Genomic DNA, 19,804 nt, shown 5'->3' on the forward strand with positions numbered 1-19,804 from the left:
GAGTGGGGTGGGTGGGGACCGTGGGGGTGGTGGGTGAGTTGGTGGGGGTGGTGGGTGGGGTGGTCGGTGGGTAGGTGGGTGGGGTGGGTGGTGGGTGGGTGGGGTGGAATGGGTGAGGGTGGTGGGTGGAATGGGTGGGTGGGTGGGGTGGTGGGTGGGGTGGGTGGGGTGGTCGGTGGGTAGGTGGGGTGGGGGTGGTGGGTGGGTGGGTGGGGTGGTGGGTGGGGTGGGGTGGTGGGTGGGGTGGGGGGTTGTGGGTGGGGTGGGTGGGGGTGGTGGGTGGGGTGGGTGGGGGGTGGTGGGGTGGGTGTATGGGGGGTAGATAAATCTTTTCTGGAGCTCAGCCCCGGACAGCTCCTCGGCATTGCTGTTTGGCCATTGCAAGGACTTAGCTCGTGCAAGGCAGCGGCTGGGGGGGGGGGGTCCTGGGGGGAGGGGGGAGGGGTGCTGGGGCAGGGGGGCGGGGCAGCGGGTGAGGGGCGGGGCTGGGGGGGGGAGGAGGCACGCTATTTGTGGAGCTGCGCGGCTGCTGCTTGCAGACAGACAGCACGCGGTCACCCAACGCTGCCGGGACACTGACTCATCAGACGTCATCGTCAGCATCATCAGCTTAACCAATTATCATCATCAGCTTAACCGGTCATCATCATCAGCTTAACCAATTATCATCATCATCAGCTTAACCAATTATCATCTTCATCATCAGCTTAACCAATTATCATCATCATCAGCTTAACCAATTATCATCTTCATCATCAGCTTAACCAATTATTATCATCATCATCAGCTTAGCCAATTATTATCATCATCATCAGCTTAACCAATTATCATCATCATCATCAGCATAACCAATTATCATCATCATCAGCTTAACCAATTATCATCATTATCATCAGCTTAATCGGTCATCATCATCAGCTTAAACACATTCCTGCGGAGGGAGCTGGTAGGAACGTTGGGTTGCTCGGTCAATGGCCAGGGTCAACGGCGGCGTGGTGTATTCCGCAAATATGCCCGACTGTGAGGGCGGGCACAAGCCGGCAGTGAGTAGGTTAAACGTTGACTTTTATAAGGGCACCACTTGACTTTTATAAGGGCACCACGGGGGTGACCAGCCCCTCCCCACCCAGCCCCTCCCCACCCAGCCCCTCCCCACCCAGCCCCTCCCCACCCAGCCCCTCCCCACCCAGCCCATACCCTCCCACCCTCCCCACCCAGCCCCACCCCTCCCACCCCCCACCTAGCCCCACCCTCCCCACCCAGCCCTCCCCACCCTCTCCCACCCTCCCCACCCAGCCCCTCCCCACCCTCCCCTCCCCACCCAGCCCCTCCTCCCCACCCAGCCCCTCCCTGCACGACGGACGGACACAATAATCCCCTGTGGGCTGGTGGAACCAGGAGGTTCCTACCAGTATCAGTCATTATCATCATCAGCTTAGCCAATTATCATCATTCGGGGGTGGGGGGCGGGGCACGGATGACATTAATTAATTAACCGCAAGATGGAATCTGGGTGGTGGTGGTGCTGGTGCTGGTGGTGCTGATGGTAGTGCTGGTGGTGGTGGTGCTGGTGGTGGTGCTGCTGCTGGTGGTGCTGGTGGTGGTGCTGCTGGTGGTGCTGGTGGTGGTGCTGGTGGTGCTGGCGGTGGTCGACCGAGTGGAGCACCGGGCTTGCGATTTATAGATCGCCGGTTCTGGTTCGATTCCATCCGCCAGCGCTGAAGTTCCACGTCTGGTGGGTAAAGTGTGGATTGGGTTACTCACTCTTCCTCCTCCTCCTCCTCTTCCTCCTCTCCTCCAAGACGTTGGGAAGAGTACGCCCCAAATACCCCCTTGCAGAGCTCCTTCAAGTGGAGGCCTTTCTGCAGCAGTGTCACGGGCGAGCACTTTCAGGGCTGCCCTCACCCCGCATGACCAACGTTAGTTGGTGGCCAACGAAACTGTGATAGAGGCCTTCACGTATTTGTGTTGTTGTTGTCCACTACAGATAGGGGGTGGATGGGGGGGTGGATGGGGGGGTGGATGGGGGGGTGGATGGGGGGTGGATGGGGGGTGGATGGGGTGGATGGAGGGGTGGGGGTGGATGGGGGGGGGTGGATGCGGGGGGTGGATGGGGGGGTGGATGGGGGTGGATGGGGTGGATGGAGGGGTGGGGGTGGATGGGGGGGGGTGGATGCGGGGGGTGGATGGGGGGGTGGATGAGGGTGGATGGGGGGTGGATGGGGTGGATGGAGGGGTGGGGGTGGATGGGGGGGGTGGATGCGGGGGGTGGATGGGGGGTGGATGGGGTGGATGGAGGGGTGGGGGTGGATGGGGGGGGTGGATGCGGGGGGTGGATGGTGTGGATGGGGGGGTGGATGTGGTGGATGTGGTGGATGGGGATGGATGGAGGGGTGGGGGTGGATGGGGGGTGGATGTGGTGGATGGGGGGTGGATGGGGTGGGGGTGGATGGGGGGTGGATGGTGGGTGGATGGATGCGTGGTGGATGGGGTGGGGGTGGATGGGGGGGGTGGATGTGGTGGATGGAGGGGTGGATGGGGGTGGATGTGGATGGGGGGGTGGATGTGGATGGGGGGGTGGATGTGGTGGATGGAGGGGTGGGGGTGGATGGGGGTGGATGGGGGGTGGATAGGGGGGTGGATGGGGGGGTGGATGGGGGTGGATGTGGTGGATGGAGGGGTGGGGGTGGATGGGGGTGGATGGGGGGTGGATGGGGGGTGGATGGGGGGGGTGGATGGGGGGGTGGATGTGGTGGATGGAGGGGTGGGGGTGGATGCGGGTGGATCGGGGGTGGGATGGGTGGTGGGGTTCGATGGGGGGGTGGATGGGGGGTGGGGGGACAGTTCATGGCAGCCTGAGTATCGAGTGGCCCATCACGAGCTATTCGTAGACGACGATGGAATTAGAGCGGCAGCGGCTCTCCCCGTGCGCGCCTCCTCCTCCTCGCCCCCCCAGCGACACGCCGAGACGCCGCCTCTAGGACACCACAAATACAAAGATGCCCCCCCCCCACGCCTCATCCCGTATAGCCTCAACAGACTATTGGGGCAAGTGCTGTGAGCGAGCAGGGCGGAACACGGGGGGGGGTGGGGGCAGCAACCACACACACAGACACACACACAGACACACACACACAGACGCACACACACACAGACACACACACACAGACGCACACACACACAGACACACACACACAGACACACAAAGACAGACACACGCATAGACACACACACAGACACACACACGCATAGACACACACAAAGACACACATATATACAGACACACACACACACATACACACACAGACACACACACATACACACACAGACACACACACATACGCACACAGACACATACACACAGACACATACACACAGACACACACACAGACACACACACAGACACACACGCGTGCTCCGAGCCGTGCTGGCTCTGCAGCTCGAGGCTATTTTAACAAGACCGTGGTCGGCGCCACTGCCCAAAGTGCAGAGAGAGGCGCGCTTCTCATTGAGCCCGTGACTCGCTGTGGGCACGATCAGGCGTGGGTTGTCGTGTGCCCAGCTGAGAACTCCAAACACCAGGACACACACAGACACACAGATAGACACACACACAGACAGAGACACACAGACAGAGACACACAGACACACACACACACAGACAGAGACACACACACATACAGACACACACAGACACACACACAGACACATACACACACAGATACACAGATACACACACACAGAGAGACACACACACAGACACACACACAGACACACACAGACACATACACACGCACAGATACACAGACACACACACAGACACACACACATACACACACACACAGACAGAGAGAAAGATTCTCGCCCGGGAGAGTTGAACTGGGTGTGTGGAGGTGGGGGGGTTGCTAACGGTTGGCTGCGTACGGTGCGAAAGAAGTTCAACAGACGTGCACGTGCGAGGTCTGTCTGTGGTCGCCTTCTACGACCGCTCACCGAGTGCGGAAACAGCGGAGACGCGCCCAGTGGATAATACAGCCCCGGTGAAGGTGAGCGAGCTGAGCGAGTCGCTAAGGTGAGCGAGGTGAGAAGGTGAGGAGGTAAACGAGGTGAGGAGGTGAGCGAGTCGGGTAGGTGAGCGAGGTGAGGTGAGCGAGTCGCTAAGGTGAGCGAGGTGAGAAGGTGAGCGAGCTGAGCGAGTCGGGCAGGTGAGCGAGGTGAGTTGAGCGAGTCGCTAAGGTGAGCGAGGTGAGAAGGTGAGCGAGCTGAGCGAGTCGGGCAGGTGAGCGAGGTGAGGTGAGCGAGTCGCTAAGGTGAGCGAGGTGAGAAGGTGAGCGAGCTGAGCGAGTCGGGCAGGTGCGTGAGGTGAGGTGAGCGAGTCGCTAAGGTGAGCGAGGTGAGAAGGTGAGAAGGTGAGGAGGTAAACGAGGTGAGGAGGTGAGCGAGTCGGGTAGGTGAGCGAGGTGAGGTGAGCGAGTCGCTAAGGTGAGCGAGGTGAGAAGGTGAGAAGGTGAGGAGGTAAACGAGGTGAGGAGGTGAGCGAGTCGGGTAGGTGAGCGAGGTGAGGTGAGCGAGTCGCTAAGGTGAGCGAGGTGAGAAGGTGAGCGAGGCGAGCGGGGCGAGCGACTCGGGCAGGTGAGCGACTCGGGCAGGTGAGCGAGTCGCTAAGGTGAGAAGGTGAGCGATCGTTTTAGCGCGTGAACACAGGACACATGAACGCAGGACACGAACGATGCCACATCGACACCGCCCTCCGTCTCTGTCTCCCTCTCGACGAGACGTGATTTTGTTTTCAAATTTCTCGCAAAGACGCGGGCGACCCGTGGCCTTCCTTACTTGCATCTCGGCATGCCCATGATGTTTGGGGCGCCGCGGTGGCTAGGAGATGTTAACTACCTCGCCTGGTGTGCAGGAGGTCGTGGGTTCGATCCCGACCCTGACGATACCTGCTGCTGTATATTTGGAGTTTGCGTCTCTCTCTCTCTCATCATGATGGTGGCTAGGAGATGTTAACTACCTCGCCTGATATGCAGAATGTCGTGGGTTTGATCCCGACCCTGACGTCTGCTGTATATTTGGAGTTTGCGTCTCTCTCTCTCTCATCATCACGGTGGCTAGCAGATGTTAACTACCTCGCCTTGTCTACAGGAGGTCGTAGGTTCGATCCCGACCCTGACGCCTGCTGCTGTATATTTGGAGTTTTGCGTCTCTCTCTCATCATCATCACGGTGGCTAGGAGATGTTAACTACCTCGCCTGGTATGCAGGAGGTCGTGGATTCGATCCCAACCCTGACGATGGCTGCTGCTATATATTTTGAGTTTGCGTCTCTCTCTCATCATCATCATCACCATCATCACGGTGGCTAGGAGATCTTAACAACCTCGCCTGGTCTACAGGAGGTCGTGGGTTCGATCCCGACCCTGACGCCTGCTGCATCTTGGAGTTTGCGTGTCTCTCTCTCATCATCATCATCACGGTGGCGAGGATATGTTAACTACATCACCTGGTATGCAGGAAGTCGTGGGTTCGATCCCGACCTTGACGCCTGCTGCTGTAGATTTGGAGTTTGCGTGTCTCTCTCCCTCATCATCATCACGGTGGCTAGGAGATGTTAACTACCTCGCCTGGTTTACAGGAGGTCGTGGGTTCGATCCCGACCCTGACGATGCCTGCTGCTGTATATTTGGAGTTTGCGTCTCTTTCATCATCACCACGGTGGCTAGGAGATCTTAACTACCTCGCCTGGTATACAGGAGGTCGTGGGTTCGATCTCGACCCTAACGCCTGCTGCTGTATATTTGGAGTCTGCGTGTCTCTCTCTCTCATCATCATCACGGTGGCTATGAGATATTAACTACCTCGCCTGGTCTACAGGAGGTCGTGGGTTCGATCACGAACCTGACGCCTGCTGCTGTATATTTGGAGTTTTGCGAGTCTCTCTCCTCCCGTGGTCGCGTGCATTTAGTCTCCGGGTCCCCTGGACTTTCCCCTCCACGTTTGGAGTATTTTGGCTGCTGTACAATTCCACGTGAAACTCCACTTCGCTGAGCTGTAATCTGTGGTGGCCAGTAGCTTCTAAATAAAGATCTACAGCGCTCAGTGGGCCTTAGCTGGCAAGAATAACACGTTTAGTTAATTTAGTTCGGTTAAGTTCATTTACTCACCAACTCGTGAGTCAATGGGCAATGTTAATCCGTGGGCAATGTTAGTCTGTGGGCAATGTTAGCCTATGGGCAATGTTAGTCTATGGGCAGTGTTAGTCTATGGGCAGTGTTAGTCTATGGGCAGTGTTAGTCTATGGGCAGTGTTAGTCTATGGGCAATGTTAGTCTACGGATAAAGTTAATTTATGGGCAATGTTAGTCTGTGGGCAATGTTAGTCGATGGGCAATGTTAGTCTATGGATAATGTTAGTCTATGGGCAATGTTAGTCTATGGGCAGTGTTAGTTCTTGGGCAATGTTAGTCTATGGGCAATGTTAGTCTATGGGCAGTGTTAGTTCTTGGGCAATGTTAGTCTGTGGGAAATGCTAGTCTATGGGCAATGTCAATCTATGGGCAATATCAGTCTATGGGCAATGTTAGTCTGTGGGCAATGTTAGTCTATGGGCAATATCAGTCTATGGGCAATGTTAGTCTGTGGGCAATGCTAGTCTGTGGGCAATGTCAATCTATGGGCAATATCAGTCTATGGGCAATGTTAGTCTGTGGGCAATGTCAATCTATGGGCAATATCAGTCTATGGGCAATGTTAGTCTATGGGCAATGATAGTCTATGGACAATGTTAGTCTATGGGCAATGTTAGTCTATGGGCAATGTTAGTCTATGGGCAATGTTAGTCTATGGGCAATGTTAGTCTATGGACAATGTTAGTCTATGGGCAATGTTAGTCTATGGGCAATGTTAGTCAATGGGCAATGTTAGTCTATGGGCAATGTTAGTCTGTGGACAATGTTAGTCTACTGGGCAATATCAGTTTGTGGGCAATGTTAGTCTATGGGCAATGTTAATCTACTGGGCAATGTTAGTCTACTGGGCAATGTTAGTCTATGGGCAATGTTAGTCTATGGGCAATGTTAGTCTACAGGAAATGTTAGTCTATGGGTAATGTTAGTCTATGGGCAATGTTAGTCTATGAGCAATGTTAGTCTATGGGCAATGTTAGTCTATGGGCAATGTTAGTCTATGGGCAATGTTAGTCTATGGGCAATGTTAGTCTACAGGAAATGTTAGTCTATGGGTAATGTTAGTCTACTGGGCAATGTTAGTCTATGGGCAATGTTAGTCTATGGGCAATGTTAGTCTATGGGCAATGTTAGTCTGTGGGCAATGTTAGTCTATGGGCAATGTTAGTCTATGGGCAATGTTAGTCTACAGGAAATGTTAGTCTATGGGTAATGTTAGTCTATGGGTAATGTTAGTCTATGAGCAATGTTAGTCTATGGGCAATGTTAGTCTATGGGCAATGTTAGTCTATGGGCAATGTTAGTCTGTGAGCAATGTTAGTCTATGGGCAATGTTAGTCTGTGGGCAATGTTAGTCTGTGGGCAATGTTAGTCTATGGGCAATGTTAGTCTACAGGAAATGTTAGTCTATGGGTAATGTTAGTCTATGGGCAATGTTAGTCTATGGTTAATGTTAGTCTATCTCTGTGCATGAGCCGAGTGCTTTCTCTGAGACATCAGATTCTCCTCCCAGTTGCATCCAATTGCTCACGATGAAACTTAATTAATTGTCTACTTGGGATTCTACTTTATGATGATGATGATGATAATATGATGATGATGAAGCTGATGGTTCAACCCCTTCATTAAAATGCCGAGCAGATGCGGCTGCGTGTATTATTGCACAGTAGGGGTCTCGGTGCGTGAGGGCTTTAGACAGCATCGGTTCAATACTGCCACGACCATTTATATTCTAGCAGGTAAGGTGTGGGTGGCTCTTTGTTAGAAGCGACCTGCTCATCGCAAAGCGATGTAGCCCAACGAAGTGGCTCACCATGACGTGGACATCGATAGGAGCGGTCAAATACTCCGAACGCGTGACGTTGATTTTAAATGTTTTGGGGGTAAAAAAATACGTGGAGGACCCGGAGACAAAATGCACGCGGACCATGGGGAGAGAGACAGAGGCACGCAAAGTACAAATATACAGCAGCAGACGTCAGGGTCGGATCGAACCCACGACCTCCTGTAGACCCGGCAAAGTAGTTAACATCTCTTAGCCACCGTGATTATGAGAGAGGGACAGGCAAACTCCAAATAGACAGCAGCAGGCATCGTCAGGCTTGGAATCGAACCCACGACCTCCTGTAGACCAGGCGAGGTAGTTAACATCTCAAAAAATGGAAGCCAGCACGTGCGCGTCGTCCGACAACGACGGCGGGCGCGAGTGGCGGGCGGTGGTGGCGGTGGCGGTGGTGGTGGTGGCGGTGGTGGCGGTGGTGGTGGTGGTGGTGGCGGTGGTGGCGGTGGTGGTGGTGGTGGCGGTGGTGGCGGTGGTGGTGGTGGCGGTGGTGGCGGTGGTGGTGGTGGTGGTGGCGGTGGTGGCGGTGGTGGTGGTGGTGGTGGCGGTGGTGGCGGTGGTGGCGGTGGTGGCGGTGGTGGTGGTGGTGGTGGTGGCGGTGGTGGCGGTGGTGGTGGCGGTGGTGGCGGTGGTGGTGGTGGTGGCGGTGGTGGCGGTGGTGGTGGTGGTGGTGGCGGTGGTGGCGGTGGTGGTGGTGGTGGCGGTGGCGGTGGTGATGGTGGTGGTGGCGGTGGCGGTGGTGGTGGTGGTGGCGGTGGCGGCGGTGGCGGTGGCGGTGGTGGCGGTGGCGGTGGTGGTGGCGGTGGTGGTGGCGGTGGCGGTGGCGGTGGTGATGGTGGTGATGGTGGTGATGGTGGTGGCGGTGGTGGCGGTGGCGGTGGCGGTGGTGGTGGTGGCGGTGGTGATGGTGGTGGCGGTGGTGGCGGTGGTGGTGGTGGCGGTGGTGGTGGTGGTGGTGGCGGTGGTGATGGTGGTGGCGGTGGTGGCGGTGGCGGTGGTGGTGGTCGTGGTGATGGCGGTGGTGGTGGCGGTGGTGGTGGCGGTGGTGGTGGCGGTGGTGTGGGTGGCGATGGCAGTGGTGGCGATGGTGGTGGCGGTGGTGGTGGTGGCGGTGGCGGTGGTGGCCACGCGAGTGATCGTTGTTGGCCCACACGCAGGGCACGGCACGCCAAGCGTGCTGTTGTGTGTGCCAACAACGACAACAACAACGACAACAACGACAACAACTCCCTTCCTCTCGATGCGAGCCGAGCTCATATTGTTGCCGAGTGTTGAGTGCTGAGCTGCGCGCATCCAGAACCGTGGGGGAGGCGTTGGTGTTTCCGACACTGAGAGGCTTTAAGAGATGCCCCGCATATCGTTACAGACCCCCTGCCACCTGCCCCGAGTATCATCACACCGACAACAGCTGCTGCTGGTGTGGAACGGGGAGTGGTAGTGTAGTGGTTAGCGCTACGCTGCGCTACGAACCCCGGCCAACCGAGTTCGATTCCCGCTCACGGCCAACACCCGGTGACGAGCATCTGAACCGGTCCCGGGGCCTCCCCCTGGGTCGACTCAGCCTCAAATGAGTACCCGGTGTGGTGCGTTGAGCATCGGGAGACAAAGGCGGCCGGGCGTGCGTGGTTGCTGGCCACCCAAGCTCCCTCGTGCGCCGTGCCGGCCTTCATAGGTTGCTTGCTCGCTAACAGCACTTGCCCCAACAATCTGCCGAGGCTACACGGGTGACCTTTGTCTTTGGCGGTGGCACGCTGCGCATTTCTGCCGGCAGTGGAAAAAATGCGGCGAGATGCGGATCCCGTGCCATGTAGACCCCCACCCCATCCCCACCCCCCTGCCACTACCACCTTTGACACGTGTCTGCATTCACACACACACAGTGTACAGCAACAACGAAAATTAAAATGGGGAAAATATCTGTTGGTAAGGAGACACCGTCGATATGTTTAGATATGCGTGCGCGCGCGCGCGCGCGTGTGCGTGTGTGTGTAAAGTAGTTTGTGGGGTTAGCGGTAGTGTCGTGGTTAGCGCTACGAACCCCGATGAGCCGAGTTCGATTCCCGCTCACGGCCACCAACGCCAGGTGACGAGTGTCTTGAACCGGTCCTGGGCACTTCCCAGAGGTCGCAAACGGGTTTTGATTCCTTACCCGTACCCGTACCCGGCCGCACCAGGGTCGCAAACGGGTACCCGTACCCGGCCGTACACGTACGGGTATCGGGTACCCGGTTGCGACCTCTGGGATGAAGCCATGTTGCAGGCGCGGGTGGGTTGATTCTAGGAACTTGAATTGTGAGAAGAGACAAGACGTTGGGAAACGAGTGACAAACGGTGACTCACCAGTGACTCACGGCCTACCCGTACCCGTACCCGGCCGCACCAGGGTTGCAAACGGGTACCCGTACCCGGCTGTACCCGTACCCTACCCGTACCCGGCCGGGTACGGGTAGGGTACGGGTATCGGGTACCTGATTGCGACCTCTGGGATGAAGCCATGTTGCAGGCGCGGGTGGGTTGATTCTAGGAACTTGAATTGTGAGAAGAGACAAGACGTTGGGAAATGAGTGACAAACGGTGACTCACCAGTGACTCACGGCCTACCCGTACCCGTACCCGGCCGCACCAGGGTCGCAAGCGGGTACCCGTACCCGGCCGGGTACGGGTAGCCGGGTATCGGGTAGGGTACGGGTATCGGGTACCCGGTTGCGACCTCTGGCCCTCCCCCTATTGTCGGTTCAGCCTCGAATGAGTACCTGGTGCTTGGGGTAAAACATCGCCACTGGGGGAGACAAAGGCGGCCGGGCGGTGGTGCAGGCCACCCACCCCCTTCAAAGGTTTTACTCGCTAACAGCACTTGCCTCAACAGTCTGTTACAGGCTATACGGGTAATCTTTGCCTTTGTATAAAGTAGCAGCCCTGGTGGGTCGTGAACTTCGTCTGCACGGCGCGTCACAACACCAGGGAAGCACATCCGTTCAGGCGACGCGAACCCCCTTTCTATCCGCTCCTTGGGAAGCACATCAGTTCAGGTGACGCGAACCCCCTTTCTATCCGCTCCTTGGGAAGCACATCAGTTCAGGTGACGCGAACCCCCTTTCTCTCCGCTCCTTGTGAAGCACAGCAGTTCAGGCGACGCGAACCCCCTTTCTCTCCGCTCCTTGTGAAGCACATCAGTTCAGGCGACGTGAACCCCCCTTCTATCCGCTCCTTGGGAAGCACATCAGTTCAGGTGACGCGAACCCCCTTTCTCTCCGCTCCTTGTGAAGCACAGCAGTTCAGGCGACGCGAACCCCCTTTCTCTCCGCTCCTTGGGAAGCACATCAGTTCAGGCGATGCGAACCCCCTTTCTATCCGCTCCTTGGGAAGCACAGCAGTTCAGGCGACGTGAACCCCCCTTCTCTCCGCTCCTTGGGAAGCACATCAGTTCAGGCGATGCGAACCCCCTTTCTATCCGCTCCTTGGGAAGCACGTCAGTTCAGGCGACGCGAACCCCCTTTGTCTCCGCTCCTTGGGAAGCACATCAGTTCAGGTGACGCGAACCCCCTTTGTCTCCGCTCCTTGGGAAGCACATCAGTTCAGGTGACGCGAACCCCCTTTCTCTCCGCTCCTTGGGAAGCACACCAGTTCAGGTGACGCGAACCCCCTTTCTGTCCGCTCCTTGGGAAGCACATCAGTTCAGGCAACGTGAACCCCCCTTCTATCCGCTCCTTGGGAAGCACGTCAGTTCAGGCGATGCGAACCCCCTTTCTCTCCGCTCCTTGGGAAGCACATCAGTTCAGGCGATGCGAACCCCCTTTCTCTCCGCTCCTTGGGAAGCACATCAGTTCAGGTGACGCGAACCCCCTTTCTATCCGCTCCTTGAATTCACTTCCCCGTCCTTTCTGGAACTTTCCGTCACTTAGCTAACGACCTATTTAACTTTTTTTTTTATTTCGCCAGGTTAAGGACCCACCGAACTGTGTAGATCTTTTTCAGAAGCGACCTGGCCATCACATAGCTCAGCGAAGTGGGCTATCATCGTCGTCATCGCATGGAAATTCATTGCAGCCAAAATCTCTGAACGCGCGACGTCGATTCTAGATTTGGAGGATAAAATCGAGAGGGCCCGGACACAAATCTACGCGACCGTGATGATGAGAGAGAGAGAGACACGCAAACTCTAAATATACAGGCATTATCAGGGTCGGGATCGAACCCACGACCTCCTGCATACAACGCTGGCTTGTCGCCTGATGATGCCGGTTGTAATTACTTGCGAAACGTCGTACTCGAATCGTAAATGTTTGCGGGTTCACTCTCCAACAACACCGGTGGTGCTGGACTCGTGTAACGCATTGGCCACGTTCTGTTTACGCGGCAAACCTTACTCATTGGCCGTGTCGGGTGGTGGCGGGTTTAACGACACATTTATATATTTACGCGATCTAAAAATACCTGTATTCAGTGTCGGATTAAGCTAGGTGCGGGGCCTGTAGCAAATTATGTTATAACGGGGCCCGAAATATAAAAAAAAAACACAAAAATATTAAAATACATTTTTTACTTGCATAGTAAAGTAATTGTATTTTTTCATTTGCTATACAGCCAGATAATACGACAAATCGCTAACATTAAACATCCAGTCGTTCATGAAAGTTGAAGGCGGTATAGTACTATAGTAACAGAGCAAATGCAGAATCACTGAACCGGAATTGATAGCTTGAAAGCATTCAGCGCGGGGCCCTTGAAATGTCGGGGCCCGTAGCTACTTCACATGTAGTAGCTACTTCACATGTAGTAGCTACTTCACATGTAGTAGCTACTTCACATGTAGTAGCTACTTCACATGTAGTAGCTACTTCACATGTAGTAGCTACTTCACATGTAGTAGCTACTTCACATGTAGTAGCTACTACTACACCTGTAGTAGTAGCTACTACATATGTACTACTAGCTACTTTTACTACTACTACAACAGTTATCCGTCACTGCCTCTGTATTAAGGAAGGCGAGGGAGTTAATATCTCGCCACGCGGCGCCCGACTCTCCACCAATCACAACCGACCCCCTCACTTTGCCCGTCGACCAATCCGATTCGAATGTTCTCCGCCCTCAAATCCGATTGGGCGTGCCCCCCCCACCCCACGTGACAGTTCCTCGCCAATGAGAGTCGAGGTGGCCTGAGACCGGGTGAGTGCGTGGTTATTTATTTATTTTTCATTCAGACGCTGTCGCCTCGACAGACCTGGTCTTCACCTGAGGACGGCTGCTTGCGTTGTGGCCGAAACGTCGTGAGAATTATTTTATTATGTTTTATTTTTATTATTTTATTACTTCCCTTCTACGTGACTTTACCGAAAGAACCAAGAAGATGAATCCCTGCAGTCACGAAAGCTTTACATCGAAATGTGGTTATTTATTTATTTATAAAAATAGATTTGACCCTTTTTGGCAATAAAACAGGAGGTGTGAAGATGTTAAAACACCAAACAGAAACCTTTTTGCAAGGAATCATGTCTGTTGTTGAAATCGTATATCATTGTGGTTGATCTTCTTGGTTCTTTCGGTAAAGTCACGTAGAATGGAAATAATAAAATAATTAACATAAAACATAATAAAATAATTCTCATGACGTTTCGGCCACAACGCAAGCGGCCGTCCTCAGGTGAAGAACAGGTCTGTCGAGAAGACAGCGTCTGAATGACATACCCCAGGCTTGGAGCGTCTAGTGTGTCATTCAGACTCTGTCTTCTCGACAGACCTGTTCTTCACCTGAGGACGGCTGCTTGCGTTGTGGCCGAAACGTCGTGAGACTTATTTTATTATGTTTTATTTTTATTATTTTATTATTTCCATTCTACGTGACTTTACCGAAAGAACCAAGAAGATGAATCTCTGCTGTCACGAAAGCTTTAAATTGAAATCATTGTGGTTGGTTAGGGGGGGGGGCCCCAACTCATAGCTTTGCCCACCAGGAGGGGGGGGGGGGGCAATGCACCCCCTGGCTGCCCCCATGCTCGTTACGCGACTCGCTACTCGCAGCTGACCAACACTGCTGCCACCACGCGCGGCAGAACAGAATCATTCGCCAGCGTCGTTCTCACCCTCGATTCTCCTCTCTCGTCCTCTCTTCTCTCGCTCCACAACCACCAACCACCTTCACCACCAACAACCACATTCCACGCCAACCACCACCACCACCACAAACAACCATCACCACCAACCACCACCAATAACCTCATCCGCTGCCAACCACCTCCACCACCAACCACCACCACCACCACCACCTCCACCACCACCACCTCCACCACCAACCACCACCAACCACCACCACCACCACCTCCACCACCAACCACCATCACCACCACCAACCACCACCACCTCCACCACCTCCACCACCAACCACCACCAACCACCTCCATCACCACCACCACCAACCTCCACCACCAACTACCACTACCTCCACCACCAACCCCCGCCACCAACCACCACCTTCACCAACAACCACCTCCACCACCAACCATCACCAACCACCAACCACCTCCACCACCAACCACCACCACCACCTCCACCACCACCAACCCCCACCACCACCAACCACCACCACCTCCACCATCAACCACCAACCACCACCAACCCCCTCCACCACCAACCACCTCCACCACCACCACCACCACCAACAACCACCACCACCAACCACCACCTCCACCACCAACCTCCACCACCTCCACCCTCAAGCTGCGGCAACTCAGTAGGTTCCTCCTCGCGGCTCCTCGCTGGGAACGCACCAAGGCGGCGAAGGCGGCAGCGGCGGCAGCGGCGACATCATCTGAGACGACTTCGCGTGTTCTCGGAGGCCCGGTCCCCGCCATGCACCAGGCCGACTGGGGCCAAGGGGCCGCCCTGGAGCCCAACGGCGAAGGCCGCTCCGTGTCGGCCACGAGGGCAGGAGCTGCCGGCAGGGCCGCAGCGGCGGCCGCGGCGGCGTTGGGCCCCGCTCACCGATTCGTCGACCACTTCTTTAAGAAGCCGACGTTCTGCGACATCTGCCACCACATGATCGTGGGCAAGACAAACGAAGGTTCGCTCGGCTCTTGAGCTTCGCGAACCGCCGGGAAACGTGTCGGTCAAATTGTCTCCTGCGGTGGCAGGGAGATGTTAGATCGCTCGACATGAACAAGGGCTATTGGCCGGAACGTCACCTATTATATTTATTTTTGGTTTATTTTAAGGCCACATTGTTGGGACGCCGCAGTGGCGAGATGTTGACTACCTTGCCTGGTCTACAGGAGGTCGTGGGTTCGATCCACGACCTCCTGTTGCTGTATATTTGGAGTTTGCGATGTCTCTCATCATCATCACGGTGGCGAGGAGATGTTAACTACCTCGCCTGGTGTGCAGGAGGTCGTGGGTTCGATCCCGACCCTGACGCCTGCTGCTGTATATTTGGAGTTTGCGTGTTTCTCTCTCCTTGGTGAGATGTTGACTACCTTGCCTGGTCTACAGGAGGTCGTGGGTTCGATCCCGACCCTGACGCCTGCTGCTGTATATTTGGAGTTTGCGTGTCTCTCATCATCATCACGGTGGCTAGGAGATGTTAACAACCTCGCCTGGTGTGCAGGAGGTCATGGGTTCGATCCCGACTCTGACGCCTGCTGTATACTTGGGAGTTTGAGTGTCTCTATCTCCTCGTGGTCTCGTGGATTTTCTCTCCGGGTCCTCCGGTTTTTCCCTCCACACTGAAAACGGACATCACGCGTTTAGAGTATTTGGCTGCTTATAAATGTCCACGTGATGATGATAAGCCACTTCGTTTGAGCTATCATTTGTGATAGCCAGGTTGCTTCTGAAAAAGTGCTATACTGTACAGCTTTAGTGGGCTCTTACCTTGAAATATAAAAAAAAATAGTTCGTGTTAATATTGATAACATATTCTTAGGTTTTTTCGGTAAAGTCACGTAGGTAAAAAAATAATAATTATTATTTTTTTAATTATAATTTTTTACCTGCGTGACTTTACCGAAAAAAAATCTAAGAATATGAATCCTTGCAGTCACGAAAGCTTCAAATCTAGAATATTGATAACGATCATTATTATACCACTGTTGTTGTTGTTGTTGCTGCTATCCCACAAGGTGAGATCGCCAAGTACGGGATGCGATGCAAACTGTGCCGGATCAACATCCACCACAAGTGTGTGGAGAACTCCAAGGAATGCTTCGGCAAAGTGGTAAGAGACGGCGCGGATCGAAACTGTGGCAGGGCACTCGTCGCTTTCAACTTCATGGTGAAGGCAGCGGCAGCTCCTACGACGACGAGCATACAAGCAGTCACGTCCGTTCCACGAAAACTACCGTTCAGGGGCCGTCCATAAATGACGTCACGCGATTTTGGACGATTTTTGACCCCCCCCCCCCCTCGTGACACGGCGTCACAAAAAGTCAGACCGACCCCCCCTCAAATATGACGTCACAAAGCTCTGCCCCCCCCCCCCAAAAAAAAATATATTTCCATTTTGAAACTAAAACATACTTTGAATTGTCATTGGAGTGCGTATTTAATGTGGCGCTGCCCATAGACTAACATTACCCATAGACTAACACTGCCCATAGACTCACACTGCCCATAGACTAAGACTGCCCATAGACTAACACTGCCCATAGACTCACACTGCCCATAGACTAAGACTGCCCATAGACTAACACTGCCCATAGACTAACACTGCCCATAGACTAAGACTGCCCATAGACTAACACTGCCCACAGACTAACACTGCCCATAGACTAACACTGCCCATAGACTAAGACTGCCCATAGACTAACACTGCCCACAGACTCACACTGCCCATAGACTCACACTGCCCATAGACTAACACTGCCCACAGACTAACACTGCCCATAGACTAACACTGCCCATAGACTAACACTGCCCATAGACTCACACTGCCCATAGACTAACACTGCTCATAGACTCACACTGCCCATAGACGAACACTGCCCATAAACTAACACTGCCCATAGACTCAATACTGCCCATAGACTAACACTGCCCATAGACTAACACTGCCCATAGACTCAATACTGCCCATAGACTAACATTGCCCATAAACTAACATTGCCCATAGACTAACATTGCCCGTAGACTAACACTGCCCATAGACTAACACTGCCCATAGACTAACACTGCCCATAGACTCACACTGCCCATAGACGAACACTGCCCATAGACTAACACTGCCCATAGACTCAATACTGCCCATAGACTAACACTGCCCATAGACTAACACTGCCCGTAGACTCACTGCCCATAGACTCACACTGCCCATAGACTAACACTGCCCATAGACTCACACTGCCCATAGACTAACATTGCCCATAGACTAACACTGCCCATAGACTAACATTGCCCATAGACTCACACTGCCCATAGACTAACACTGCCCATAGACTCACACTGCCCATAGACGAACACTGCCCATAGACTAACACTGCCCATAGACTCAATACTGCCCATAGACTAACACTGCCCATAGACTCACTGCCCATAGACTCACACTGCCCATAGACTAACACTGCCCATAGACTCACACTGCCCATAGACGAACACTGCCCATAGACTAACACTGCCCATAGACTCAATACTGCCCATAGACTCACACTGCCCATAGACTAACACTGCCCATAGACTCACACTGCCCATAGACTAACATTGCCCATAGACTAACATTGCCCATAGACTAACATTGCCCGTAGACTAACACTGCCCATAGACTCACACTGCCCATAAACTAACATTGCCCATACACTAACATTGCCCATAGACTAACACTGCCCATAGACTAACACTGCCCATAGACTAACATTGCCCATAGACTAACATTGCCCATAGACTAACACTGCCCATAGACTAACACTGCCCATAGACTCACACTGCCCATAGACTAACATTGCCCATACACTAACATTGCCCATCGACTAACATTGCCCATAGACTAACACTGCCCATAGAAAAAATATAAAACATGCTTCAAATCGCTTTAAAATATTGTCATTGTAGTGCGTATTTAATGTGGCGCTGCACTCTGATGTTGTAGGAAAAAACATTTATTAAAAAGTCTATTTAATTAAGTAGAACGTGTTGTCGATATTTATTTAAAGTTGCGCATTTTGATGTGACGTCACATTTCTCAACCCCCCCCCCCACCATCGTCACACATCGTCACAAATGTCTGACCCCCTCCCCCTCGAGGTGCGTGACGTCATTTATGGACGGCCCCTTAAAATCACCGAGCTGTTGATTCCACTGCACACAAAAACATTGAAAAACTTTCGCGGTAAACAAAGCCAGTCCCGAGTTCTAAAACCGCTCACGAATAGTTCGTATTTTTTGGAACGCATCTACTACGAGTACTGCTAACGCGTAGAGCGAGGGTTGATCTCCCCTTAGGGTGATGATGATGATGACGATCATCACGATCTTGTTGCTGTTGCTGTTGTTGTTGCTGTTGTTGTTCTAGCCACGTGGATTCAAGAGGCATTTCAGCACGCCTCTGGTGTTCAAGCAGCACGGAGTATTACCCATCGGTACGCGCACGCACACAAAGACAAAGATCCCCCGCATAGCCTTACTAGACTGTTAGGGCAAGTGCTGTTAGCAAGTAGCACCTAAGAACGCCGGCACGGCACGCGAGGGGGGTGGGTGGCCAGCAACCACTCCCGGCCGCCTTTGTCTCCCCAGTGGCGATGTTTTTTTACACACAGCACCAGCTACTCATTTGAGGCTGGGTCGACCACACACTCACTCACATTTACACTCACACACTCACTCACACACACACACACTCACTCACACTTACTCACACACACTCACTAACACACACTTAAACTCACACACTCATTCACACACACACTCACTAACACACACTTAAACGCACACACTCATTCACACACACACTCACTAACACACACTTACACTCACTCACACACTCACTCACACACACCCTCACTCACACACACTTACACACACTCACACACTCACTCACACACACACTCACTAACACACACTTACACTCACACACTCACTCACATTCACACACACACTTACACTCACACACTCACTCACACACACTCACTAACACACACTTACACTCACACTCACTCATACACTCACACACACACATTTACACACACTCACACACTCACACACACACTCACACACTCAGTCACACACTCACTCACACTCACTCACACACACTCACTCACACACTCACACTCAGTCACTCACTCACACACACTCACACACACTCACACACTCACTCACTTACACTCACTCACTTACACTCACTCACACACTCACACACTCACTGACACACTCACTCACTTACACTCACACACACACTCACTCACACACTCCCTAACACACACTCCCTAACACACTCACACACTCACACACACACTCACTCACACACACACACTCACACACACACTCACACACACACACTCACACACACTCACACACACACTCACACACACTCACACGGGGGTAGGAGGCTAAATCGAACGGGAGAGTTTTGTCAGCAAGCGGCCACTTTTAGCCGCCGCTCTATCCCATCAGGGGGGGTGTCAGTGCCCACCGAGGCCACAGCTCAAGTTTGCGTCGCTTTGCTCATAATTCATCAGAGGTATTTCAGTTTTAGCCCGTGAGGGTTGGCCCATCTGGGCGAAAGCACGGCCGCATTCCCTCACTCCACCACCACCACCATCATCACCACCATCAGTAGCAGCGAGGCAGCTTCGTTAATAG

The 19,804-nt window shown here is 53.7% G+C and overlaps 1 protein-coding gene across 1 annotated transcript in view; it reads left to right on the plus strand.

Moving 5' to 3' along the window:
• The window catches only part of LOC144951357 (SH3 and cysteine-rich domain-containing protein 3-like), a 43,239-nt gene that overhangs the window by 11,156 nt on the left and 12,279 nt on the right, over nucleotides 1-19,804 (plus strand). Inside the window, exons 3-5 of the mRNA XM_078881574.1 lie at nucleotides 14,741-15,083; nucleotides 16,138-16,232; nucleotides 18,519-18,585. Coding sequence (XP_078737700.1) covers nucleotides 14,741-15,083; nucleotides 16,138-16,232; nucleotides 18,519-18,585 — 505 coding nt within the window. The remainder of the gene's footprint in view (nucleotides 1-14,740; nucleotides 15,084-16,137; nucleotides 16,233-18,518; nucleotides 18,586-19,804) is intronic.

The sequence above is a fragment of the Lampetra fluviatilis genome, chromosome 62 (assembly GCF_964198595.1).
Source record: "Lampetra fluviatilis chromosome 62, kcLamFluv1.1, whole genome shotgun sequence".
NCBI lineage: Eukaryota > Metazoa > Chordata > Hyperoartia > Petromyzontiformes > Petromyzontidae > Lampetra > Lampetra fluviatilis.